Source organism: Aricia agestis, chromosome 2 (assembly GCF_905147365.1).
Source record: "Aricia agestis chromosome 2, ilAriAges1.1, whole genome shotgun sequence".
NCBI lineage: Eukaryota > Metazoa > Arthropoda > Insecta > Lepidoptera > Lycaenidae > Aricia > Aricia agestis.
The window spans coordinates 18,430,156-18,451,130 of record NC_056407.1 but is presented as its reverse complement, the minus strand read 5'-3'; the positions used below and the strand labels follow the sequence as shown (position 1 = coordinate 18,451,130).

Sequence of the window (20,975 nt, the reverse complement as noted above, 5' to 3'; positions counted from 1 at the left end):
ACGGCTGCTCTAATGGGGTTTGAAATGGGGTAGCCGTGATAGGGTCCGTCCGCGGCAGTAATTATTTATTTATGAAGTTACAGGCGTCTTACCCAACCTCTTGGGACTCGCCGAGCATGGGCCTGCTGACATAATTATAACGAATGAGCTCAACTATTAAATGATAGGTATTCAGTTCGGGTTGCCAGGTCGCTAAACCGAAAAGCCGGACAAAACAGGCAGCTTGGCCGGACATTCGTATAAAAAAGCCGGAAACTTTTATTCAATCTAAATTCAAATTTCTGTACAAATTTTCTGTTTTATTTAAACAATTTAACATCTGATTGATAAAAATATATTCTGATTGATAAAAATATATAACATCTCGTTAGGTGTAAAACCGTCTAAAATTAGTAGGATTTTCATATAAAATTATAGATTCAAAACTCTACAAAAGCCGGACACCTATTCTTAATTTTGGCCGGACACGCAACCAAAAAGCCTGACTGTGTCCGGATTTATCCGGACGCCTGGCGACCCTATATACAGTAGTTATTATGTTATACAAATGTGGAGATTGGAGAGAGTATTGACGTTCAATGGAATTAACATGCACTTAATCTTTAAATCATATTTATTCTTATAATATTGTTAGCCTAAAGGCAAAACTGTCCCGCTGCTGCTGCTGCTCCCCCAAGGTCTTATTCTCTCCTGCGCCACCGCTGGCCAGCCTGGCACTAGCCAGGCATACTAGGCATACTAATGCCTCAAGCTCGTCGCGCCATTTCCTAGGCCGGCCTCGGCGGCGTCATTCGACTTCGAATGGCCACTCTGTTAAGATAAAAACATCTATTTAAATAAAGAAAAAATGAACCCGTCGTTTGTTTCAGGATAACGTACGCGCCGTCGGAGGGTCGCTACGACCTGATCGTGTCGAACGTGTCGTACGAGCGGGACAACGGGCGCTTCGAGTGCCGGATCAAGGCGGGCGGGTCGGGGCGGACGCTGCACTCGCAGACCTACAACCTGGTGGTGCTGACGCAGCCGCAGCCGCCCGTCCTCAGCCCCGGCCCCCGCGTCGCCGCCCAGGAGGGCCGCCAGCTCAACCTCACCTGCTCCAGCACCGGCGGCTCGCCCAATCCCAGCATCAAGTGAGTCATTTAAAAAACTGAATTTGGAAGTAAATACTTTCAGAAAGTCCTATGTGCTCACGTTAGTAACATAGAATATCATCGTGCACATTACATCTGTAAATTTTCATCAGTTGTCGTAAATCTGGACTAAGGCACAGAATATATATTAGTTTAGTAGTAAGTACCAAACTGAGGTTCAATCGGCTTTCAGAATTGTTGATTTAAAATGAGAACGCGAGTATTCTAGGTACGAGTACAATAGTCTACAATAGTTAAATCGCAGCAAAAGTTGGTCTCGATCCCGGTCTTAACTTAGTCTTCCGTCGGCCTTTAGTTTAGACCGATTTTAATTAAGTTATACCTAACTACATAGTTCAGAGCCGCTATAAAACCTGTTTGGATGAATTATTATAATATTACTAGATGTCCCGCGCGGCTTCGCCCGCGTAAATTAGAAATTTTACAGAATCCGTAGCTACATTTTCCCATAAAAAATATTTCCCCCGTTTTTCGCACATTTTCCTGAGTTTCTTCTGTCGTATTAGTCTTAGAGTAATAATATAATATAACCTTCTCGATAAATGATGAGTCTTACTCGATAAATGATCTATCTAACACTGAGATAAGTTTTTAAATCGGACCTGTAGTTTCTGAGATTGACGCGTTCAAGCAAACATACTCTTCAGGTTTATAATATTAGGTAGATATAGATTTTTTTTAATTATCGCTTGACAAACTCGAGTCTCGATCTAAAAGACTATGAAATGGTATAATATGGTAGTGATGATGATGATGATGATGATGAAGAATGTAATTTGCATAGTAGCATATGCTTTCTGTTCTTAAAACAACGCCGAAACTCCCAAACTTGTATCTATAAAGAATCAGGAATTCTCTCAGCACCTTCCGAACCACGGTATACCAGGTATATTTCGGTGCAAAATCTTACTTGTTGGTAGCATATGCTTAGAATACTTCTCACGAAACCGAAGTCACCATATGTTTCCCTATAAGTTTTGAGGAGTTCCCTCGATTACTTATGGATCCTTCATCAGATCACCACTTTTCTGAATATAATACCACATTGGGAAGATACCCTATATACCAAAAGAAAAATTTTGAAAATCGGTTAACAAACGGCGGAGTAATCGTTGAATATAAGAAAACGAACATAACACCTCCCCCATTTTGAAAGTCGGTTAAAATTGTAGCCTATGTGTTATTTATTTAATATTTTAATCAGCACATGAATTGAATAACAAAATTTTTTTCAAATTAATCGTAGCACCATCTGTCAGGACAAACTAAAATTGAAATAGAATAATATTGAATGCGATGATAGCGCCGTCCGCCGGATCTAATGTAAAACATTCCAAAATCAACAACTCTTTATAAATAAGAAATTAATTGAAAAAACATTTTCCAGTAGACCAAACTGTAAATCTAAACCATTCTCGAATCTCCACGAACACACACAAAAAATTTCATCAAAATTGGTCCAGTCGTTTAGGAGGAGTTCAGTCACATGCACACGCACACAAGAAATATATATATTAAGATGTAGTTTTTGTAGTATGCTTTGTGAGCTATATCTAGTTGATGAGAAGAACCAGAACTCGTTTATCGACCGGCAACCGTACATTTTGCCGAGATTAAAATATTCTGCCCTTTTCCGGGACTCAAAGTCTCCATATTAACAGTAAAATCGGTTGAGCGCTTTGGACGCGAAGAGGTAACAGACAGAGAGACACAATTTCGCATCTATATTTATTTACTTATTTAAATTAATTTTAAATTTTGTAAATCTCGCCAAAACTTGAGAACGGCTTAACTGATTTGACTTATTTTAGTCTCGATTCTTGAAATATTCGTGGAAGTCCAGGGAAGTTCACCGGATCATCTTGTTTATAATAAGTATTATAATAGTATGGATTGTTATTTTGTCCGAAGTTCTCGTTCAGTTTTAACTTTTAAGTGAGACTCAACGCGCCATATATCTTGTATAATGTATATTGGATAGACTGTAAAACTTATCACCGGATTCAGGGCACACACCGCATTTACATACCAAAGCTTGACGGCTGCAGTCTAATGTATTAGCATGTACCTTGACATATACAACTATGACTTACAAGTTTCTACGTATGTTGAATAGTATGATAGTGCAAAATGCTGAATGTTTTAAGACTGTAATTTGGTTCTAGTAATTTTTAAATACATATAACATTCCAAAACACTGATTTATCAAAGTCATAGTTTTGTGAATACATACCGAACTTACTTTTAAACTTTAAACATGTTTAGGCTGTTTTAATTTTTCATAAAGTCTGACTACATACTAAAATATAAGCTTGAGGGACTGTCCGCACTACGAATTTATTCATATAAATTTAACGCGATATTTTTATCGCATATGCGGATACTCTCATAAGATTCAATGTGTTAAAAAAATTGCGCGATTAAAAATCGCAGTGAGGACACTCCCTTATAACGTAAACACTAGGCGTATTCAATACCCTTAAGACAATTCGACGTTGGGGTCATTGGCGTAGATATAGCGTACCTTTTTCTCCTATCCAGAATTTTCTGTAAAATCCTGAGTTTTTAGAATGTTTGTTTTATTATTTCAAGAGGTATTTAGCTGGAGTACAGCAGGGAGCGATGTTTGTAGGGCTCCATTGTCATTTGTCAAGCGTTTGCATAGCTGTTGGCCGGCTAGGTATGCTTCTGTAACGTAATATTACCAATTATTATTGCATTCCCGCCCTCTGTGTTCCAATTGTTAGAACAATGCAATGATTTACACTACCCACGTATTACTTACAAGTGTTGGAGACCCTAGCACTGAGAATGTAGAGCCTCTAGAAACAGTATTCGGTTCCAAATAATTCAACTATAATTAATTCTCAACATTCATACCTACCATACATACTTTAATGCGAATTTACGTTAATGCGAAAGTGGGTCTGTCGGTGTGTCTGTTCCCTCTTCACGCCTAAAGAACAACCAACCTTATTATACGTGTACAGCAAAATACGACATTTTAAGTACTTGAAACTCATTAGGTATGCCACGCTTCATACAAAAAGGTTCGAACTCTTTTAAGTGAGTATTAGCCCTGGAAATAGGACTGCCAATTGCCATCCGTCCGGCCGGGTTTTTGAAAAGTGTCTGGGTGTCTTTGGAGAGTAATTTAACTTTTTAGTCATGTGCAGCAATAAACGAAAGATGAAAATCGCTAAGCAATAAGCATACCATACATACATAAATACGGTTTATTCTCTGATCTTAATCAAGTACTTGAGTTAATCAGATTTTTATAAATTTTTGTTGGAACAGAAAGAACTTTCAGCAAAAATTGCGTAATAGTTGTAAATACTTTTTAAGAGGTGTCCGGGGAAATAACCACATTTCGGACAAATGTCCGGGATTGACTGGCGGCGGCAATTTAGGTGATGGCAGCCCTACCTGGAAAAGACGTAGAATACTTTTTATTCCAGAAAATTGGCCAAGTGCGAGTCGGACTCGCGCACGAAGGGTTCCGTACCGATACAGAGCAAAAATACTCAAAAAATTGTGTTTTTTGTATGGGAGCCCCCTAATTTTTATTTTATTTTAATATAATTATTAAAAATTAAAGTAAGTACCTACACATAAAAAAAGAATGTGTCAAAATTTCAAGTGCCTACCTCTTGCCTTTATTGAATGGGAGCCCTTAAATATTCGTTTTATTTGTTGTTATAGCGGCAACAGATATACACAATGTGTGAAAATTTCAGAAGTCTAGCTACAGCGGTTCTTGAGATACAGCCTGGAGGCAGACAGACGGACTACGGACAGACAGACGGACAGACAACGAAGTCTTAGTAATAGAGTCCCGTTTTTACCCTTTGGGTACGGAACCCTAAAAATGGTGCACCTTTATGTCGATCTAATTAATTACCTGTTTAACACCTCCATCGTGCATCGTGGGTATTACAACAACACTCCAGACACAATGTATTTTCAATTGTTATGCGGCAGCCGGCTGCCGCGGCCGCTTGGGGATTGAAGGGAAATGTGTACTTCAGAACTTCTTAAAGTTCTGAAGTACACATTTCGACGTGAATATAATTTTGCTTGAACCTTAGGCAAAACCTTGTAATTTTCAACATCATAATTATTCTTACATATTAATTAATTTTTTTTGTAACGAAAAATTGTTTTGTGTTCACAACTTTTATAACTAGGTTAACCATAATATTAAGCTTTTTAATTTAGTTGGTTCTTGTTAAACATCAGTAGGAGCCTGATTAAGAAACGTTTTGCTCTGAACTTTTGTCTCGTAAAGTTGTAATTTAAATCTTTTACCTTCAGACTACGCTAATGACTAGCTAGCTCTCGAATTTAAAAAGAAAATAAATAAGTAAATATTAAATATTAAGTTATATTTCAAAGTACGAAAGCGTAGTGGAGGCTTTATTGATGGTTTTGTTGACATAATATCTCGTGAGTCGTGGCTCATTCACATCCACACTCGGAGACATAGTTATTTAATGAAGACTTTGACTTAAAATGTATGGAATTCATATCAAAACCTTCATATAGATAATATTATCAACTCCTAAGTAATCATTAAATCCTTCCGGGTGTGGCCTTAAGTTTGATTGATATTATGTATTACTGAGCTTTAATTATGTATGGGCCCAATCCCCTACCCTATTCCCTTCCCTACCCTCCCCTATTCCCTTCCCTACCCTCCCCTATTCCCTTCCCTACCCTCCCCTATTCCCTTCCCTTCCCATCTCTACCCTCCCCTATTACCCTATTCCCTCTTAAAAGGTCGGCAACGCACCTGCAGCTCTTCTGATGCTGCGAGTGTCCATGGGCGATGGAAGTTGCTTTCCATCAGGTGACCCGTTTGCTCGCTTGCCCCCTTATTTCATAAAAAAAAAAATGTGTTACTGTATTCTTCTACGTAGAACTTGTGATTTTTTAACGGCATTGGCTTACAAGTGCATCTTCATCTAGCATCTATTATTCTATTATAATAGCTATTTTCATTGAGGATACTTAATTTTAATAGCGTTCCAACTTCCAGTAGGCCAAAATGTATACGCCCAAAAGCCTACGGAATTCCATTCAGAAATCGCACGATAATTATGGACGTCCACGCGTGCAAATTCTCGTATTAATCACGTACGGACTAACTAGTCAGCTAGCCAGCGGCCAGCCTGAATCTATCACACAAAAATTCCTCCCACACGTGTGGCCTGTAGCTTAAGCTCAATTATTTATATAATTTACAACGTCGTCAACAAATTCGTCTATATCGCAGGAACCGTACATTTTTTCGGGATAAAAAAATATTCAGAGGTTTAAGCAAATGTCACAAGACTTTCGCACTTATAATTTTAGTAAAGATGGTGACTGGTTGCGTTACAGCCGTATATGGGCCAGTAATACGAATGGACAGTGGTTATTGACTGTATCATTAGTAGTTTACTAGTTTGACTTTGGTAGCTAGTGTCCTAGCCGTGGTTTGAACTATATTGACAAATGACTTTTGATTCAATCGTTTCTGCTGATCAGAACTTTCTAAGGGTCAATTCAGACAGCAACGCGACGTGTACATTTTCTAAATTTGTATGGATTTGTCAGGCTTCAATTGCGTGAGACGTCATGCAAATCTATCAATTCAGTACAAACCGTTAAGTAAATATACCTAGCTAGGTATATTAACTTTATGGTACAAACTTAGAAATGCATCTTCGCGTCACGTTGCGCTCTGAATTGGCAAGGGTCAATTATAAGGTCAAGCATATAAGATGCTTCAGGATGCTTTTATTCATAAAATACCATAACCAATATTTTCCGTTGATACTTTTGAGTTTTGCCAAAAGTACACCCGTCCCCGATAAACTGACATCTGTATTTGTGCAGGTGGTACCGCGACGGGTCGATGTACCCGCTGGAGGCGATAATGGTGTACGGGCGGACCCGGTCGGAGCCGTCCGTGGCGATCCTGGCGCTGGAGCCGACCAGGGAGGACGACGGAGCCACCTTCCGCTGCGTCGTCACCAACCGCGCCATGCCGGAGGGCCAGCAGCTCGATGCGACCATGGAGCTCAGTGTTAACTGTAAGTATTAAGCAAGCATTTTTTTCTCTCCCTTTTAAGATTACGTAGATAAGAATATTTTTTATTAAACTAATAATTTTGTGTCTTAGATTTTAAAGGAATTTGTCCTGTAAGCCGTGTTCGTATGCTCTTGATCAAGTTATTGAGGTTTCCGGTCGAGCCAGTGCAGCCCCTACGTGCCGAACCGTTGCTCTTTTACGTTGGGAGTACTCAAATTGACGTCTCTAGTTTTCAAGTGAAACTAATATCATTGTTATAACTTATAAGCTTGAGAGTTACGCTCTCAAACTTATAACAACAGATAAATGCCATTGGACAAATATTAGTGGGTACTGGGTAGGTAGTAATTATAACACTAACTTTTAGTGTTCACCACTCTGAAAACAGAGAAATGGTGCGTGGCAAAGATAGGAGTTAGTGCAACTGGCGAAATTTTTACCCCAAGATCTTTCTGCTACAATTGAATGGTGGACCGTGGAGCACCAGGAGCCGCGCCGGCCAGAATAAATCACATCGCATTGTTCGAACTCATTCCGCCGTAAACACGATATCTGGTTGTCGAAATGAATAACGATCGCTGTCATCGAAATCCACCTGAACTTATTGTACGGAGCACTAGAGTATTTAATTAAACTCAAGTATTTATTAAAAATATGATCTATCTGAGCCGAACATAATGAGCTATTGAAAATGCACGAGCCATTGTGACGAGCTATTGTGCTGTGAAATAATTGTATGCTAACAATGTCGGGAATTAAGCGGTGTTAAATGTTCAGGTTGTTTTGTGCGGACTGCGGATGCCACTAAATTGCTTCGGAGGACCATCCTTTCCAGAAAAATAAAAACCGTTTCGGCGCCTTGACACTCATGCGTTTTTTCATTCATTCAGTCAATCAATCAGCATTAATCACCTCACAATCTAAACTAAGTGTGACCTTAAGTTGAGCAAAAGACTGACCGAATGTAAGAACACGAAGACTCACTTGACCTGGGTTAAAGTTGACTTTCGATTAAATCATACCATCTATTTTGTTCTTTAAGGTTGGGTTGCACCAGAGGCGTGGTTAAAGTTAAAGTTATTTTTATAGTTAAATATGACGTCCTTTAGCTTTAACTTTAACCTTAACTTTAACCAGAGAAATTCACGTACGAGCGGAGGTAAGGACGCCGTATTTAACTTTAAACAAAGATTTGACATTTTGCACTGTAGTTATAGTTAAAGTTAAATTTACAGTTAAAGTTAGTTGGTGTAACCCAGTCTAAGACGATTTCTAACCCAGGGAGTGTTAACTCAAATCCCAAAACATAGAAAAATAAAACATTTCATAAAGTAAATGATTTCGTATTCAAGTGAATCTAGCAGATCAAGAAAGGATTATCGGCTTATTCGGAGTTAAAACAAACACGGCGAACCGATCGATCAATTCGATCTATATTCTAAAACAAGCAGAAAATATTGTTCCATCCATTAGAATTAGCGAGTGCGGTATTTCCAGAGATATTCCCGCTTGGACAGATCGCTTTTGAAACTAGTTTTTATCAAAAGTTTATAAAGCTCCTTCATGTTTGTGGAAAATTTATGTAATTCTGGGGAGTTTTTAAATGAACGTCAATTTATTTTTCATTGTGGTCTCTCCGAGCCAGGTATAAAATTAGTCAAATGGATGGTTAGACTTACATAGAGTGCTAGTTACACGTAGCTGTACAAACTCATTGTCTTATTTGTTCACCGACTAGGGACAAATATTTTTCGTGTATTTCATTATCACAACACTGAAATGGTTTTCTCGGAATTTTTGTTCAACGGTCGATTTTGTGTGTTTTCCGCTGTGAATTCATGTGTCAAATTCAAATGCGCGATTAGTGATTACTAGTGACCGACCGAACTTTCGGTTTCGGCCAGGTTCGGCCAAAAAATCTAGTTTCGGCCTTAGTTTCGGTTTCGGCCAAAATATAGCCGAAACTTTCGGCCCCGCCGAAACTCATGCATCGCTTGGTAAACTTCGCAGTTAACTCGTGCTTGCTTGCCAGCGAGGCTCCGGCTCAGTTCGGATTTCGGAACCATATTCTGTTTAATCATGTTTTTCATGTTTAGTGGCGAAACGCCTTCTGGAGCAAAAAAGAATGTGACGCCAACTGCAAGTTTGCTTAGTAATTTCGTTTTGAGCTTCGACCGCGGTCGTGTCAATGTTCCCATAATATACCTACAGCAATTGATTGTGTTTTCAGTAGTACGTCATTAATGTCTAAGGGAGGTTTTCACCAATCACACAACTTCGTTTTATAAAACTTAGTTCTCATTAAACGCGTTCTTGCGGGGAAATTCGTTTCTAAATCTCGTTTTCTTTCAAATGGAATTCATAATCTTCTATTAATCGCGATTAATAAATCTAAATTTATGTAACATCACGCGATGATTTTACATGGTTTTATCATTTTGGAGTGAGTCTAGTTACGTTATTTTATCAACAAAAAAAGGCTTTTATGAAGTTTAATCGTGCAACATATTTGGACGTTCTGAAGATAAAACTCGGATTTGCTGCAGTGAACGTTTTGTTGATGAAATGCAATTTAGTGCTGTAAACACGTTTATACGTTTAGAAGTGATTTAGTGTACACTAAGCACTATATATAAGTATTTTAAGGTGAAATCGCACCTAAATAAAATGACTTGAAATAAATTCTGCTCTTGTTTCTTAAGGTAATCATTCGTTGTATTACATTAAGGGGAAATTGACCAATCACACTTAAAACTTCGTTTTATTAAATTAAGTTCTCATTGAACAATGAACGTGTTTATATGGCGACGTAAATCTCGTTTTGTTTAAAAAAAAATTACATTCTTCTTTTAATCGTGATTAATGAATATAAATTTGCGTTACGTCGCGCGATGATTTTTATATCTTTTTATCATCTTGGAGCCTTGTCACGTTGTTTTTTTTTATTAAATAGCAAGAAACGATAAATAAGCTAACCAAACGCATCTATGAAAACTGTCATATTAACAATTTTTTTGTCTATTTTTTCGATCTCTCAGGACTTAAATATGTTTTATGAAGTTAAAACTCAAATATTAAGCCTTCAGAAGATAAAAATCGGATTTGCTGTAAATGAGTTTAGTTTATGCTGGTGAAATACAATTAAGTGTTATAAACGTGTTTATATACGTTTAGAACCGGTTTAGTGTGCGCTAAGCGCGTTCAAATTCTTTGGTAAAATCGCACCTACTTGGAATCGTATAAAAAATAGAATATAGTACAAAAAGTTTCTAGGGAACATATTCGAGTCTAAGATTAATAATATTTATTTTAAGAAATGTCGCAAAAAGTAAAAAAATCAATGTGGTACTTTTTCTTTAGTTTAAAAAGTTATAATTTATGTTAAAAATAAATAAATATATTCTTAATTTCAAATGTTTTACCAAGTTTCGGTTTCGGTTTCGGCCGAAACTGAGAGTGCGGCCGAAAGTTCGGTTTCGGTTTCGGCTGAAAAATCAGTTTCGGTCGGACACTAGTGATTACTGATTGCGTTGAATTATATACCACACACACAGTGATGGGGTACGGCGGCCGGTGGTAAGTTAATAATTTTCATAATTAATTTTGCCTAAATCCTGTTCATCATTAAGCGTATTAAGTTCCAACTTCATCTGTTACAGTCAATCGTTAGTCTACATATTTGCCTTCTCATACTTACACGATTAACCAACGTTGGTTAATTTGGCTCTATGTAATCGGTGAGGAGTTGTTTTGTGGGTACTCCTATCAGATTTCGGCGAATCTGTATCCAGGCGGCGGGAGTTGGTAACGCGATCATTGTTCCCGCCGCCGAAGTTTCCCGACTTAGTTCGCGATAGGGCTTGAGCTCACGTTAACGGCTAACACTCTTAACGCCCGCGGCCGACTTCGCTACACCCCCCTAATTATAACGTCTAAAGTCTATACAGTTATAATAAGCTGATGAAAATGTGTTCCACCGAGTTTGGAAACTTCTGACAATTTGACGCGGTAATTAGTGCCTATAATAACAATTTATGATTGAATTAGTTGGGAACACGTGTTTACTGGTTGTGTCGCTCGATTTGTATGTAATTACTAACTTTGGTAGGTACGTTAGCCTTTACCATAAGAGAATTGGTTCATGAGATCAGACGACGGACCTTACTTTGGTTGCGTTATGTCAAACCGTTTACCCTGCCGAGTGCCAAAAGAACATGACAAGCTTAGTGACCTAAGTAAGACCATTATGAACAAATTTATTTTATAAATGGTACAAAATAGTCTTGGATATATAAACCTTTTTATATATTATGTACAACCTTTTTGGGAAGTCACGAGAGCGTCCTACATTTCACATTTGTCTCACACCCGCCGCGCGTCTACCCAGCGAATACAAGTTCGTAACACAGCCTCTTAGTGTTGTATTGAATTTTGTGTTGCGGCTTATACGGCCCGGCACATGACAAGCCGATAAGCGCAGTCGCTCCAATACCGACTTTCTGACGTATTAGCGGCTTACAGCTGTTACTTTCTGGATCTATACTAATATTATAAATGCGAAAGTATCTCTGTCTGTCTGTCTGTCTGTCTGTCTGTCTGTCTGTCTGTCTCGCTTTCACGCCAAAACTACTGAACCGATTGCAATGAAATTTTGTACACAGTTATTCTAGAGTCTGAGAAAGGACATAGGCTACATTTTGATGTGGGAAAATATCTTATTTCCATGAAAATATCGATGAAAATTACTTCGCATTGCGCGTGGCCAGCGCTCATCCCGGGGGTCCTGGGTTCGAGTCCCGCAGGCGGAACAAAAAGTTTTCAATGTTCCTGGGTCTTGGATGTGTATTAAAATAATATTTAAAAAATCTTAAATATATTTTATGTATAATATTATAAAAAATCCAGAAATATATCGACGCGATGCAATGAACATTTTAGTTCTAATGCGATTCAACAGATGGCGCTTTTTTTTACTTCGTTGTTACATAGAACTAATCATACTTATTAGTTATTATGTTTTTGTTTATAGTTTTTAATACGTTAGAATATTATGTTTAATAATATTATCACTTGCTATAATAATAATCAATCTATCTTATCTTATAGAACTCCTACTGCATTTCTAAGGAGTTCGAGTGTGTTGTGTTGGCCTATATTCCATCCAGAAAATATATCAATGCAATCAGCAATCAACATTTTAATTCTAATATATGAAAACAGATGGCGCTTTATTTTTTTACTTCATTATTATAACAGAACTAATCATACCTACTTTATTATATATTATTGTTTTTATTCATAACTAGCTGTTGCCCGCGACTTATAAATACTGCGAAATATACTGCGAAAGTATCTCTGTCTGTCTGTCTGTCTGCCTGTCTGTCTCGCTTTCACGCCAAAACTACTGAATAGATTGCAATGAAATTTTGTACACAGTTATTCTAGAGTCTGAGAAAGGACATAGGCTACATTTTGATGTGGGAAAATATCTTATTTCTATGAAAATATCGATGAAAATTACTTCGCATTGCGCGTGACCAGCGCTCATCCCGGGGGTCCTGGGTTCGAGTCCCGCAGGCGGAACAAAAAGTTTTTAATGTTCCTGGGTCTTGGATGTGTATTAAAATAATATTTCAAAAATCTTAAATATATTTTATGTGTAATATTATAAAAAATCCAGAAATATATCGACGCGATGCAATGAACATTTTAGTTCTAATACGATTCAACAGATGGCGCTTTATTTTTTTACTTCGTTGTAACATAGAACTAATCATACTTATTAGTTGTTATGTTTTTGTTTATAGTTTTTAATACGTTAGAATATTATGTTTAATAATGTTATCACTTGCTATAATAATAATCAATCTATCTTATCTTATAGAACTCCTACTGCATTTCTAAGGAGTTCGAGTGTGTTGTGTTGGCCTATATTCCATCCAGAAAATATATCAATGCAATCAGCAATCAACATTTTAATTCTAATATATGAAAACAGATGGCGCTTTATTTTTTTACTTCATTATTACCCTACCCTACTTTATTATATATTATTGTTTTTATTCATAACTAGCTGTTGCCCGCGACTTCGTCCGCGTGGACTTTAGTTTATAGCGCGCGGTGTCAACAAAATTTGTGTCAAATTTAAAAACTTTTTAAAACCCTGGTAAGTGGTACCCCTCTTAGGGCCGCGCAGCGCGCTACACCGGAATGGCAGCGCTGAAAGTGCTTGCCTCGCCGCTGCCATTCCGGTGTAGCGCGGCCCTTAAGAGGATACAACAGCGGCTAGAGAAATGAAAAAAAAGTACGTGTAATATCTATAGCTGTCTCCCTTACCTCAAGCCTATACCGCAGAACGCGATAGAGACAACTGCAGAAAATCCAGAAAATCAACGATTCGTTGTCCCCTGATTCCTTCTCCAAAACTTAACCGATTTAAGTACTTTTTTCATTAAAGATTAAAAAAGGCTTGAGCTGTGTTCCTATGTTTTGCTTTTTTTGTATAATCTAGCCAAATCTGTTTTCTGGACGTTTGAACACAGTGGAAAATCTGGCCATTTTTTTGGGTTTTTGAACGTTCATATCTTATTTAATAATTAAATTATGAAAAAAAAAATAAAACATAGGGACATTGTATTAGTGGCCGTAGATATTCAGGAAAAAAAATATAACTCTACTAGCATTATCCAGGGAGGAAACAGGGGACAACGTTTGTATGGAAAAAAGGGCGGTGTGGAATCCTCTTAATTAATCAAAATACCCAAAAACAGCTGTGCAGTGTGCACATAATCTGTACTAATATTATGAATGCGAAAGTATCTCTGTCTGTCAGTCTCGCTTTCACGCCAAACGCCAAAACTACCGAACCGATTGTAATGAAATTTTGTATACTGATAGTCTAAAGCCTGAGAAAGGACATAGGCTACTTTTTTACTGGAAAAAAGGGTTGTAAGGGTCGTAAATTTGTTCAAAAAATTCATAATAGATGGCGCCGTGCGTCTTCTACATCGCGCTGACGCTTGCTCAAAAGTCTTTCTATAAGAGGTGGTATCATCTTACATTTAAGTCTCGATTTTTTTCGATTGTTATATCTATTCTACGGTATTATATAACTCAGTACTTTATCTGTGCAGGCAGTGACGTAACCTTAATACCAAATTTCACCAACGACTGTTAAAGTTAATGCTCGAATTAGTATCACGTTAGCTGTTTCGTTTTTCATATGAATGAAAGAGAAGACAGGATATTTTAACAAGCTGTTAACACTAACAGACGTTGGTGAAATTGGGGCGAAACCTATCAATGATAAATAGTTTATGGGTAAAGTTGTGTAATTGGGGGGCTAAATAAGCTTTAAAATTTGGCATAATATATAAAGTTTAACATACAAAAATGAAGTACTTATTGTTTGCACGCTGCACAGCTGTATTGATTTAATGGGTACCAGGGTTTTTTTATAAAAGCTTTTGACACCAATTTTGTTGACATCGCGCGCTATAAACTGAAGTCCACGCGGACGAAGTCGCGGGCAACAGCTAGTAAGTCATAAGCCGAATTCGTGAAGAATTATTAACCTTCAAAGCAAACATCGAATTGTTAATATAATTCACAATTCGGCCTCTTTTAAAATTACTTTTTTTTACCAAAATCAGGACTGAAAAATTTTTCAGCCCTACATGATCACCGCGTGCAAAATCAAGCTTATACTGTAAGCCTGATTTTGCACGCGGTGATCTTGTATAATCCTGCCTGTAAAGATGCTTATATATGTTGTTAAATTGGCGTATATCTATCATACGTGGTAGAATATCATTTACGCCTGCTGCAGTCCTATCATGGTTTGCGTATCACGTGGACGAAGGAATTATTTTAATTTTACAGTGATTTACAGCATGCGATTTATCCGGAACAAAGTCCAAACGTCATAACTTGGTGCCTGGAAATAATTGGCGTGAAACTAAAAAGTAAACGCAACTGAAATATGGCCGTCATAGTTATAAACGACTGCGCTAGTAACTATCCTTTTAACCGAGGTTTTTTATTATGCTGTATAATCTTTTTTTATCGAAAATATATGAAGTATTATATTATTCTTTCGTAATATTTTTCTATTAGGTCCCCCTAAAAACTGTTTGTCGCATCAAGTTACCCCTTAATGAATTAAGGGGAAAACGAGCAAACGTGTTACCTGATGGAAAGCAACTTCCGTCGCCCATGGACAGCATCAGATGAGCTGCAGGTGCGTTGCCGGCCTTTTAAGAGGGAACAGGGTAATAGGGGAGGGATGGGAAGGGAAGGGAATAGGGGAGGGTAGGGAAGGGAATAGGGTAGGGGATTGGTCTTACGGTAAACTCACTCACTCGGCGAAACACAGCGCAAGCGTTGTTTCACGCCGGTTTTCTGTGAGAACGTGGTATTTCTCCGGTCTCCGGTCGAGCCGGCCCATTCCTGCCGAAGCATGGCTCTCCCACGGTTAAAACGGGGTTAAAATCATTAAACGGTAGGAAATGTAGAAGTCTCCAGCAGATATCGTTTTAAACTGCTAAGTACACCGCAAAGCAAAATGCTGAACTCAAGGCGAAGATGAGCAAATTCTGTGATGATCGTAAAATCGATTAAGCTTAAAATAAATCCCTCATATTCACAGTAGGTCGAGATTCCAATCTCATGTACGCGGACTGCATACTGTCACTGCATTACCGCATAGGTACCTAATTTAGTATCTACTTCGAAATAAATTACTATAAATAACTTAAGTGTGTTTGAAATCAAAGGTAGAGACGAGAATTGTTGTTTTGATTTCTGATCCTTGCATTGTTTCTCTACAATATTATGTCTGTGTCCATAAAAATCGATATTTTAGTTTCGAAACTGATCTTTAAAGAATCAAAATAATATTATTTTCGACTTCAGGTTTTTCTGAGCTTATTATAAAAAACCTAAACAAACACCACCTACGTCCCGGGTAACAGCGTTACATTTCTAGTGAGTTGTGCGTTAATTATTGAACTTCCTTCCCAGCGGATACATCATACACCTCATTATAACCTAAAAGCGTGCCAAGTTGCAATCGGTTTAGGTGTTGATATACCCCTATCAGTGCCGTTTGCCCTGGAGCAACAGGGCAACAATGGAGCCTACGTATATTTCCAATGAATGGTTTTGATTTGAGCGGAACATCAAATTACTGACCTGAGTCGAACTAATGAATTGAATGCTAGGCTGCAGGCGAGCGGCGAACCGTGGCGACAACGGCAATGGAACTTTCATTCAAACTTCTTTAATAACATCCTTCCGAGCTTCATTTAATATACCCATCGCATTGAGTGTTTGCTCGAGAATTCTATTAGGTCCTACATTCGCAGGCCGTCCCGCTCGCCCCTTGAGCCCTGTCATCGAGATTAGATTAATAGGGCTCCGGTAAATATTGTGTTCTTACTTCTTAATCATACCGAAGTGGGTAGAAGGATTATCTAGTAGAGGAAACCGGTAAAAATAATATGATCGATAAACAAGATCGGAAGTATTTGCATTCGATATTATTTTATCTCCCGGCCGCGCTGATCGTAAGACATAACACGTGGAACTGTCGTAAAATTGACTGGCACAATCACACTTAGAAGAACGTACCGCGCTCCGTCGATATAACCTCATAAGTTTTCCGCTTCGCCCCGTACGTATTTATTTCTTATTGACTTGCTTGGCGACGTATTATTACTTTTGGGATGAGTACAAAATGTTAAACTCGTGTCAGGAGTTTAGAACACGTGACCTGATCGAAAATTCGTAAGACAGAGGGAGAGTAGACTCGGCGTAGTCGAGAGGAAGTAATATCCTCATATCTTACTACAGGTGGCGAAATTGTATGCTTGCTGTTTCGTTTTTACCACTGCCGCCTACACTTCCGTAGTTCTACACGCAGGCGCGGTCGCAGCCTGAAGTTTTGGAGGGGGTCACACAAAAAATTTATTACTGATGTAGGATAACTAGCCTTTTATTATTTGGCAAGATTTTGAGATTTTTCAATTTGACCTTAGAATTGGGGAGGGGGTCATGTCCCCTGTGAACCCCCCCATCGGACCGCGCCTGTCTACACGAGGGTTGATTTTATTCAGTACACTGTACTACAGCTTGCATGCCTTTACATGACGAAATGTATTGACCGTATACAAACATAAAAGCACTTGTCGTGTTGAACATGGCTGAAACATTGTCAATTAAAATACAAATTTCACACAACTACCACAAATATTGTTAATAATGGATGCTGTTAAGCATTGGTGTGTCATCCCACATCGGACTAGTTTTGAGTAATCTGCGTTTTAAGTTTTTTTGGAATAATCTTTATTTTCTGCTTATTTTAAGCAAAAAAATATTATTGTGCGGTATCATTTTTTTTTGTTGAAATGCGTAGATTATGATTATGAAAGAAAATTAATTAATTTTACATTCGTTTTTAAGAGAAACAGTATAAAAATGGTTAATGCTATATTGCTATAGGGCTAATTACATATAACGTTAATGTCCTATTATATAAAATTTCCTCGTCACGCCCACACCGCTGCACCGATTTTTCCGAAATTTGGTATGGAGATACTTTGAGTCCCTGAAAAGGACATAGGATCCTTATTATTCTGAAAAAATGTACGGTTCCCAGGCATTCAATAAAAATGATTTCTGCTTATACCGCTACATGGATTTCAATGATATTTGGTATGTAGGTACGTTATGTGTCGGGAAAGGACATAGGATACTTTACATCCAGGAAAAAGGTACGATACCCGTATGATAAACAAAAATGATTTGCGCCTAAACCGCTGAACCGATTTTGATGAAAATTGGTGTACACATACTTTGACTCTCGTGAAAGGACATAAGATAATTATTGTCTTGAAAAATGTACGGTTACCGCGTTATAAAGTTTCCTATTTTGCGCCTAAGCCGCTGAAAAATTTTTGATGAAACTTGATATGGAGATACTTTGAGTCCCGGAAAAGGCCATGGGATCCCTTTTATCTCTGAAAAATGAACGGTTCCCAGGCGTTAAATAAAATGATTTCTGCTTATACCGCTACTCGTACAATGGATTTTGATGACGTATTTGGTATGCAGATATACGTTATGTCTCTGGAAAAGACAGAGAGTTCCCGCTTCTTCTTCCCTTCCCGCACTTCCCGCAGAAAGCTCTTATGTTTTGCGCACACACTTGGGCACTATGATATTCCTCCTGCGTAACTGGCCTGGTTTTATTGAAACCGGCCACCGCCACCGAAACCGGTGTGGGAGTTTTTAGGGTTCCGTAGCCAAATGGCAAAAAACGGAACCCTTACAGATACGTCATGTCTATCTGTCTGTCTGTCTGTCTGTTTGTCCGTCCGTATGTCACAGCCACTTTTCTCCGAAACCATAAGAGCTATACTATTGAAACTTGGTAAGTAGATGAAGTCTGTGAACCGCATTAAGATTTTGATACAAAAATTGAAAAATTATCAAACATTTTAGGGATTCCCCTAGGTACAACTGAAACAAAAAAATTTTTTTTGTCTAACCTATTCGTGTGGGGTATATATATATATGGATAGGTCTTCAAAAATCATATTGAGATTTCTAATATAATTTCTTTGTAACCTGAATAGTTTGCGAGAGAGACTCTTCCAATGTGGTAAAATGTGTGCCTCCCTCTCTAACTTCTGAAGTAGGGGCATGATAATTCTAAAAAAAATATATGATGTTCATTACTATAAAAACTACCAACGAACCCTTTATGGGCGAGTCCAACTCGCACTTGGCCGGTTTTTATTTATTATAATTACCAGCATTGGACATTGGGCATAATTATGGAAATACTCGTTAGTCTAATTAAATTATTAATCTAATTGCAAACTAAAATTAGAATACATTTTATACATATTATTAACTAATTAACTTACGGGTAACTTCAGATGCACAACAATTACTTCATTAATCTGATTAAATTGTAATCTGATTAAAATTACTAATTACTTTTTGCCCAACTCTGCACGTGATAAACGAATTATTTCTACATTAACTAAATTTAATCAAAATCGGTTCAGCAACTTAAACGCAAATTAATAAACTAAAAACCGAATATTTTCCATGATAAAAAATATTATCCTATGTCCTTCTCCAAAACCTTACGTAATATCTACATGTACTCTATATCGATATCATAAGCCAAATTCATTTTTGTTGACTGCGCGGGAACCGTACATTTTCCGGTAAAAAAGTATCTAATGTCATTTTAACTGATTCAAAGTATCTGCATACAAAATTTTATCAAAATCGGTTAAGCGGTTTAAGCCCAAATCATTTTAGAAACATAGTACATAAATGCTATATACAAAACCTCACTTACAGAAATAAGCATTAACCATTTTTGTACTCTAATATATGCTACAGTTGGTTTTCAAAAAAATGGATTTCACTATCGTAAACCTTATGTTATAAAGAACAAAACTGCATTATTAACTCAAAATCCGATTTTATGTGGAATGAAACACTAATGCTTAACAGCAGCCAATTAATTATCATTTGATTGAGCTATACTGTGTGATGAGGTTATGACGATTAATGATTGCACTACGAGGAAGCTGGAGAGAAGCTCTTAAGCCTGTCAAGAGTCAACACAAAGCTTGTTAAGTATGCTTAGCTTATAGATGTATGTTATTGCAGTAGCGGCTGAAGACTCGATTATATAGATTTTAGAGTAAAACGACGTCTGTGGCTCAGTTCGTGGGCGAGTTCGAATCCCGCCGACGGAACAAAAAGTTCCTGGGTCATGGATGTGTATTAAATATGTGTATTATATAATACAAATCTTAAATATATGTATAGTACAAAAGTATTAAATATACATATTTCCGTTGTCTGGTACCCGTAACACAAGTCCTTCATATACTTAGCACGGGGCCAGTCAGACGGATTGAGGATTGACGATTAATTTTCACACATGCGCGGTAGGGTTGTTGAGGAAGTGATTATGAGGAAGAGGAGGAGGAAGAGGAATTTTCACGCGCAAATTTAGAGGATGCGGATGAGGAAGAGGATATTTTTTGAGGAAGAGGATGCGGATGAGGAAGCGGAAGAGGAAGCGGATGAGGAAGAGGATGATAGGAAATTATAAATACTAGCGTACCCAACCCAAAAGTCTTTGTCCTGTCTGTACATAACTAGGTACATAGGTACATTACACAAAAATTAATTAAAAGGGCATTTTCCAGTGGACCAAACTATGAATCTAAATCATTCTCAAAACATACACACTAAAGAATCATCAAAATCCGTCCCACAATTAAGGAGGAGTTCAGTAACTAGTCTAAGAAAATTAGTTTCAAAATCGACGATCAGACCGAATAATTCGTCTAGTTTTGAAAGTTGGTACAGTTGTTCCTAAAGGTGTCCAGATGAATATACTAAAAGTCCCCGAGGGTGGGACAAGAGCCGGCGGTGGGGAAGGGGGGGAAAGGTCTCTTTTTCAAGGTTTTAGCTTGTGACTCGAAAATTATTTAAAATATCTCTTTAGTGACTTCTACCTTAATTATCTACATTACTATAAATTACGTCCAAACTGTACGATCAAACGATCATTACTTTAGGAAATACAGAGTATTAAAAGGGTACGCTCGCACTGTTTTTCCATACAAACGTATTCCCCAATTTACTCCCTGGACAATGCGTTTAGACAAATGATTTTTATACAATAAGTACTATGATCTGTTAAAGCT

The 20,975-nt window shown here is 37.7% G+C and overlaps 1 protein-coding gene across 1 annotated transcript in view; it reads left to right on the top strand.

The window, feature by feature from the left end:
- Positions 1-20,975, top strand: part of LOC121739822 (hemicentin-2) — a 115,646-nt gene that overhangs the window by 47,330 nt on the left and 47,341 nt on the right. Inside the window, exons 3-4 of the mRNA XM_042132403.1 lie at positions 870-1,130; positions 7,035-7,231. Coding sequence (XP_041988337.1) covers positions 870-1,130; positions 7,035-7,231 — 458 coding nt within the window. The remainder of the gene's footprint in view (positions 1-869; positions 1,131-7,034; positions 7,232-20,975) is intronic.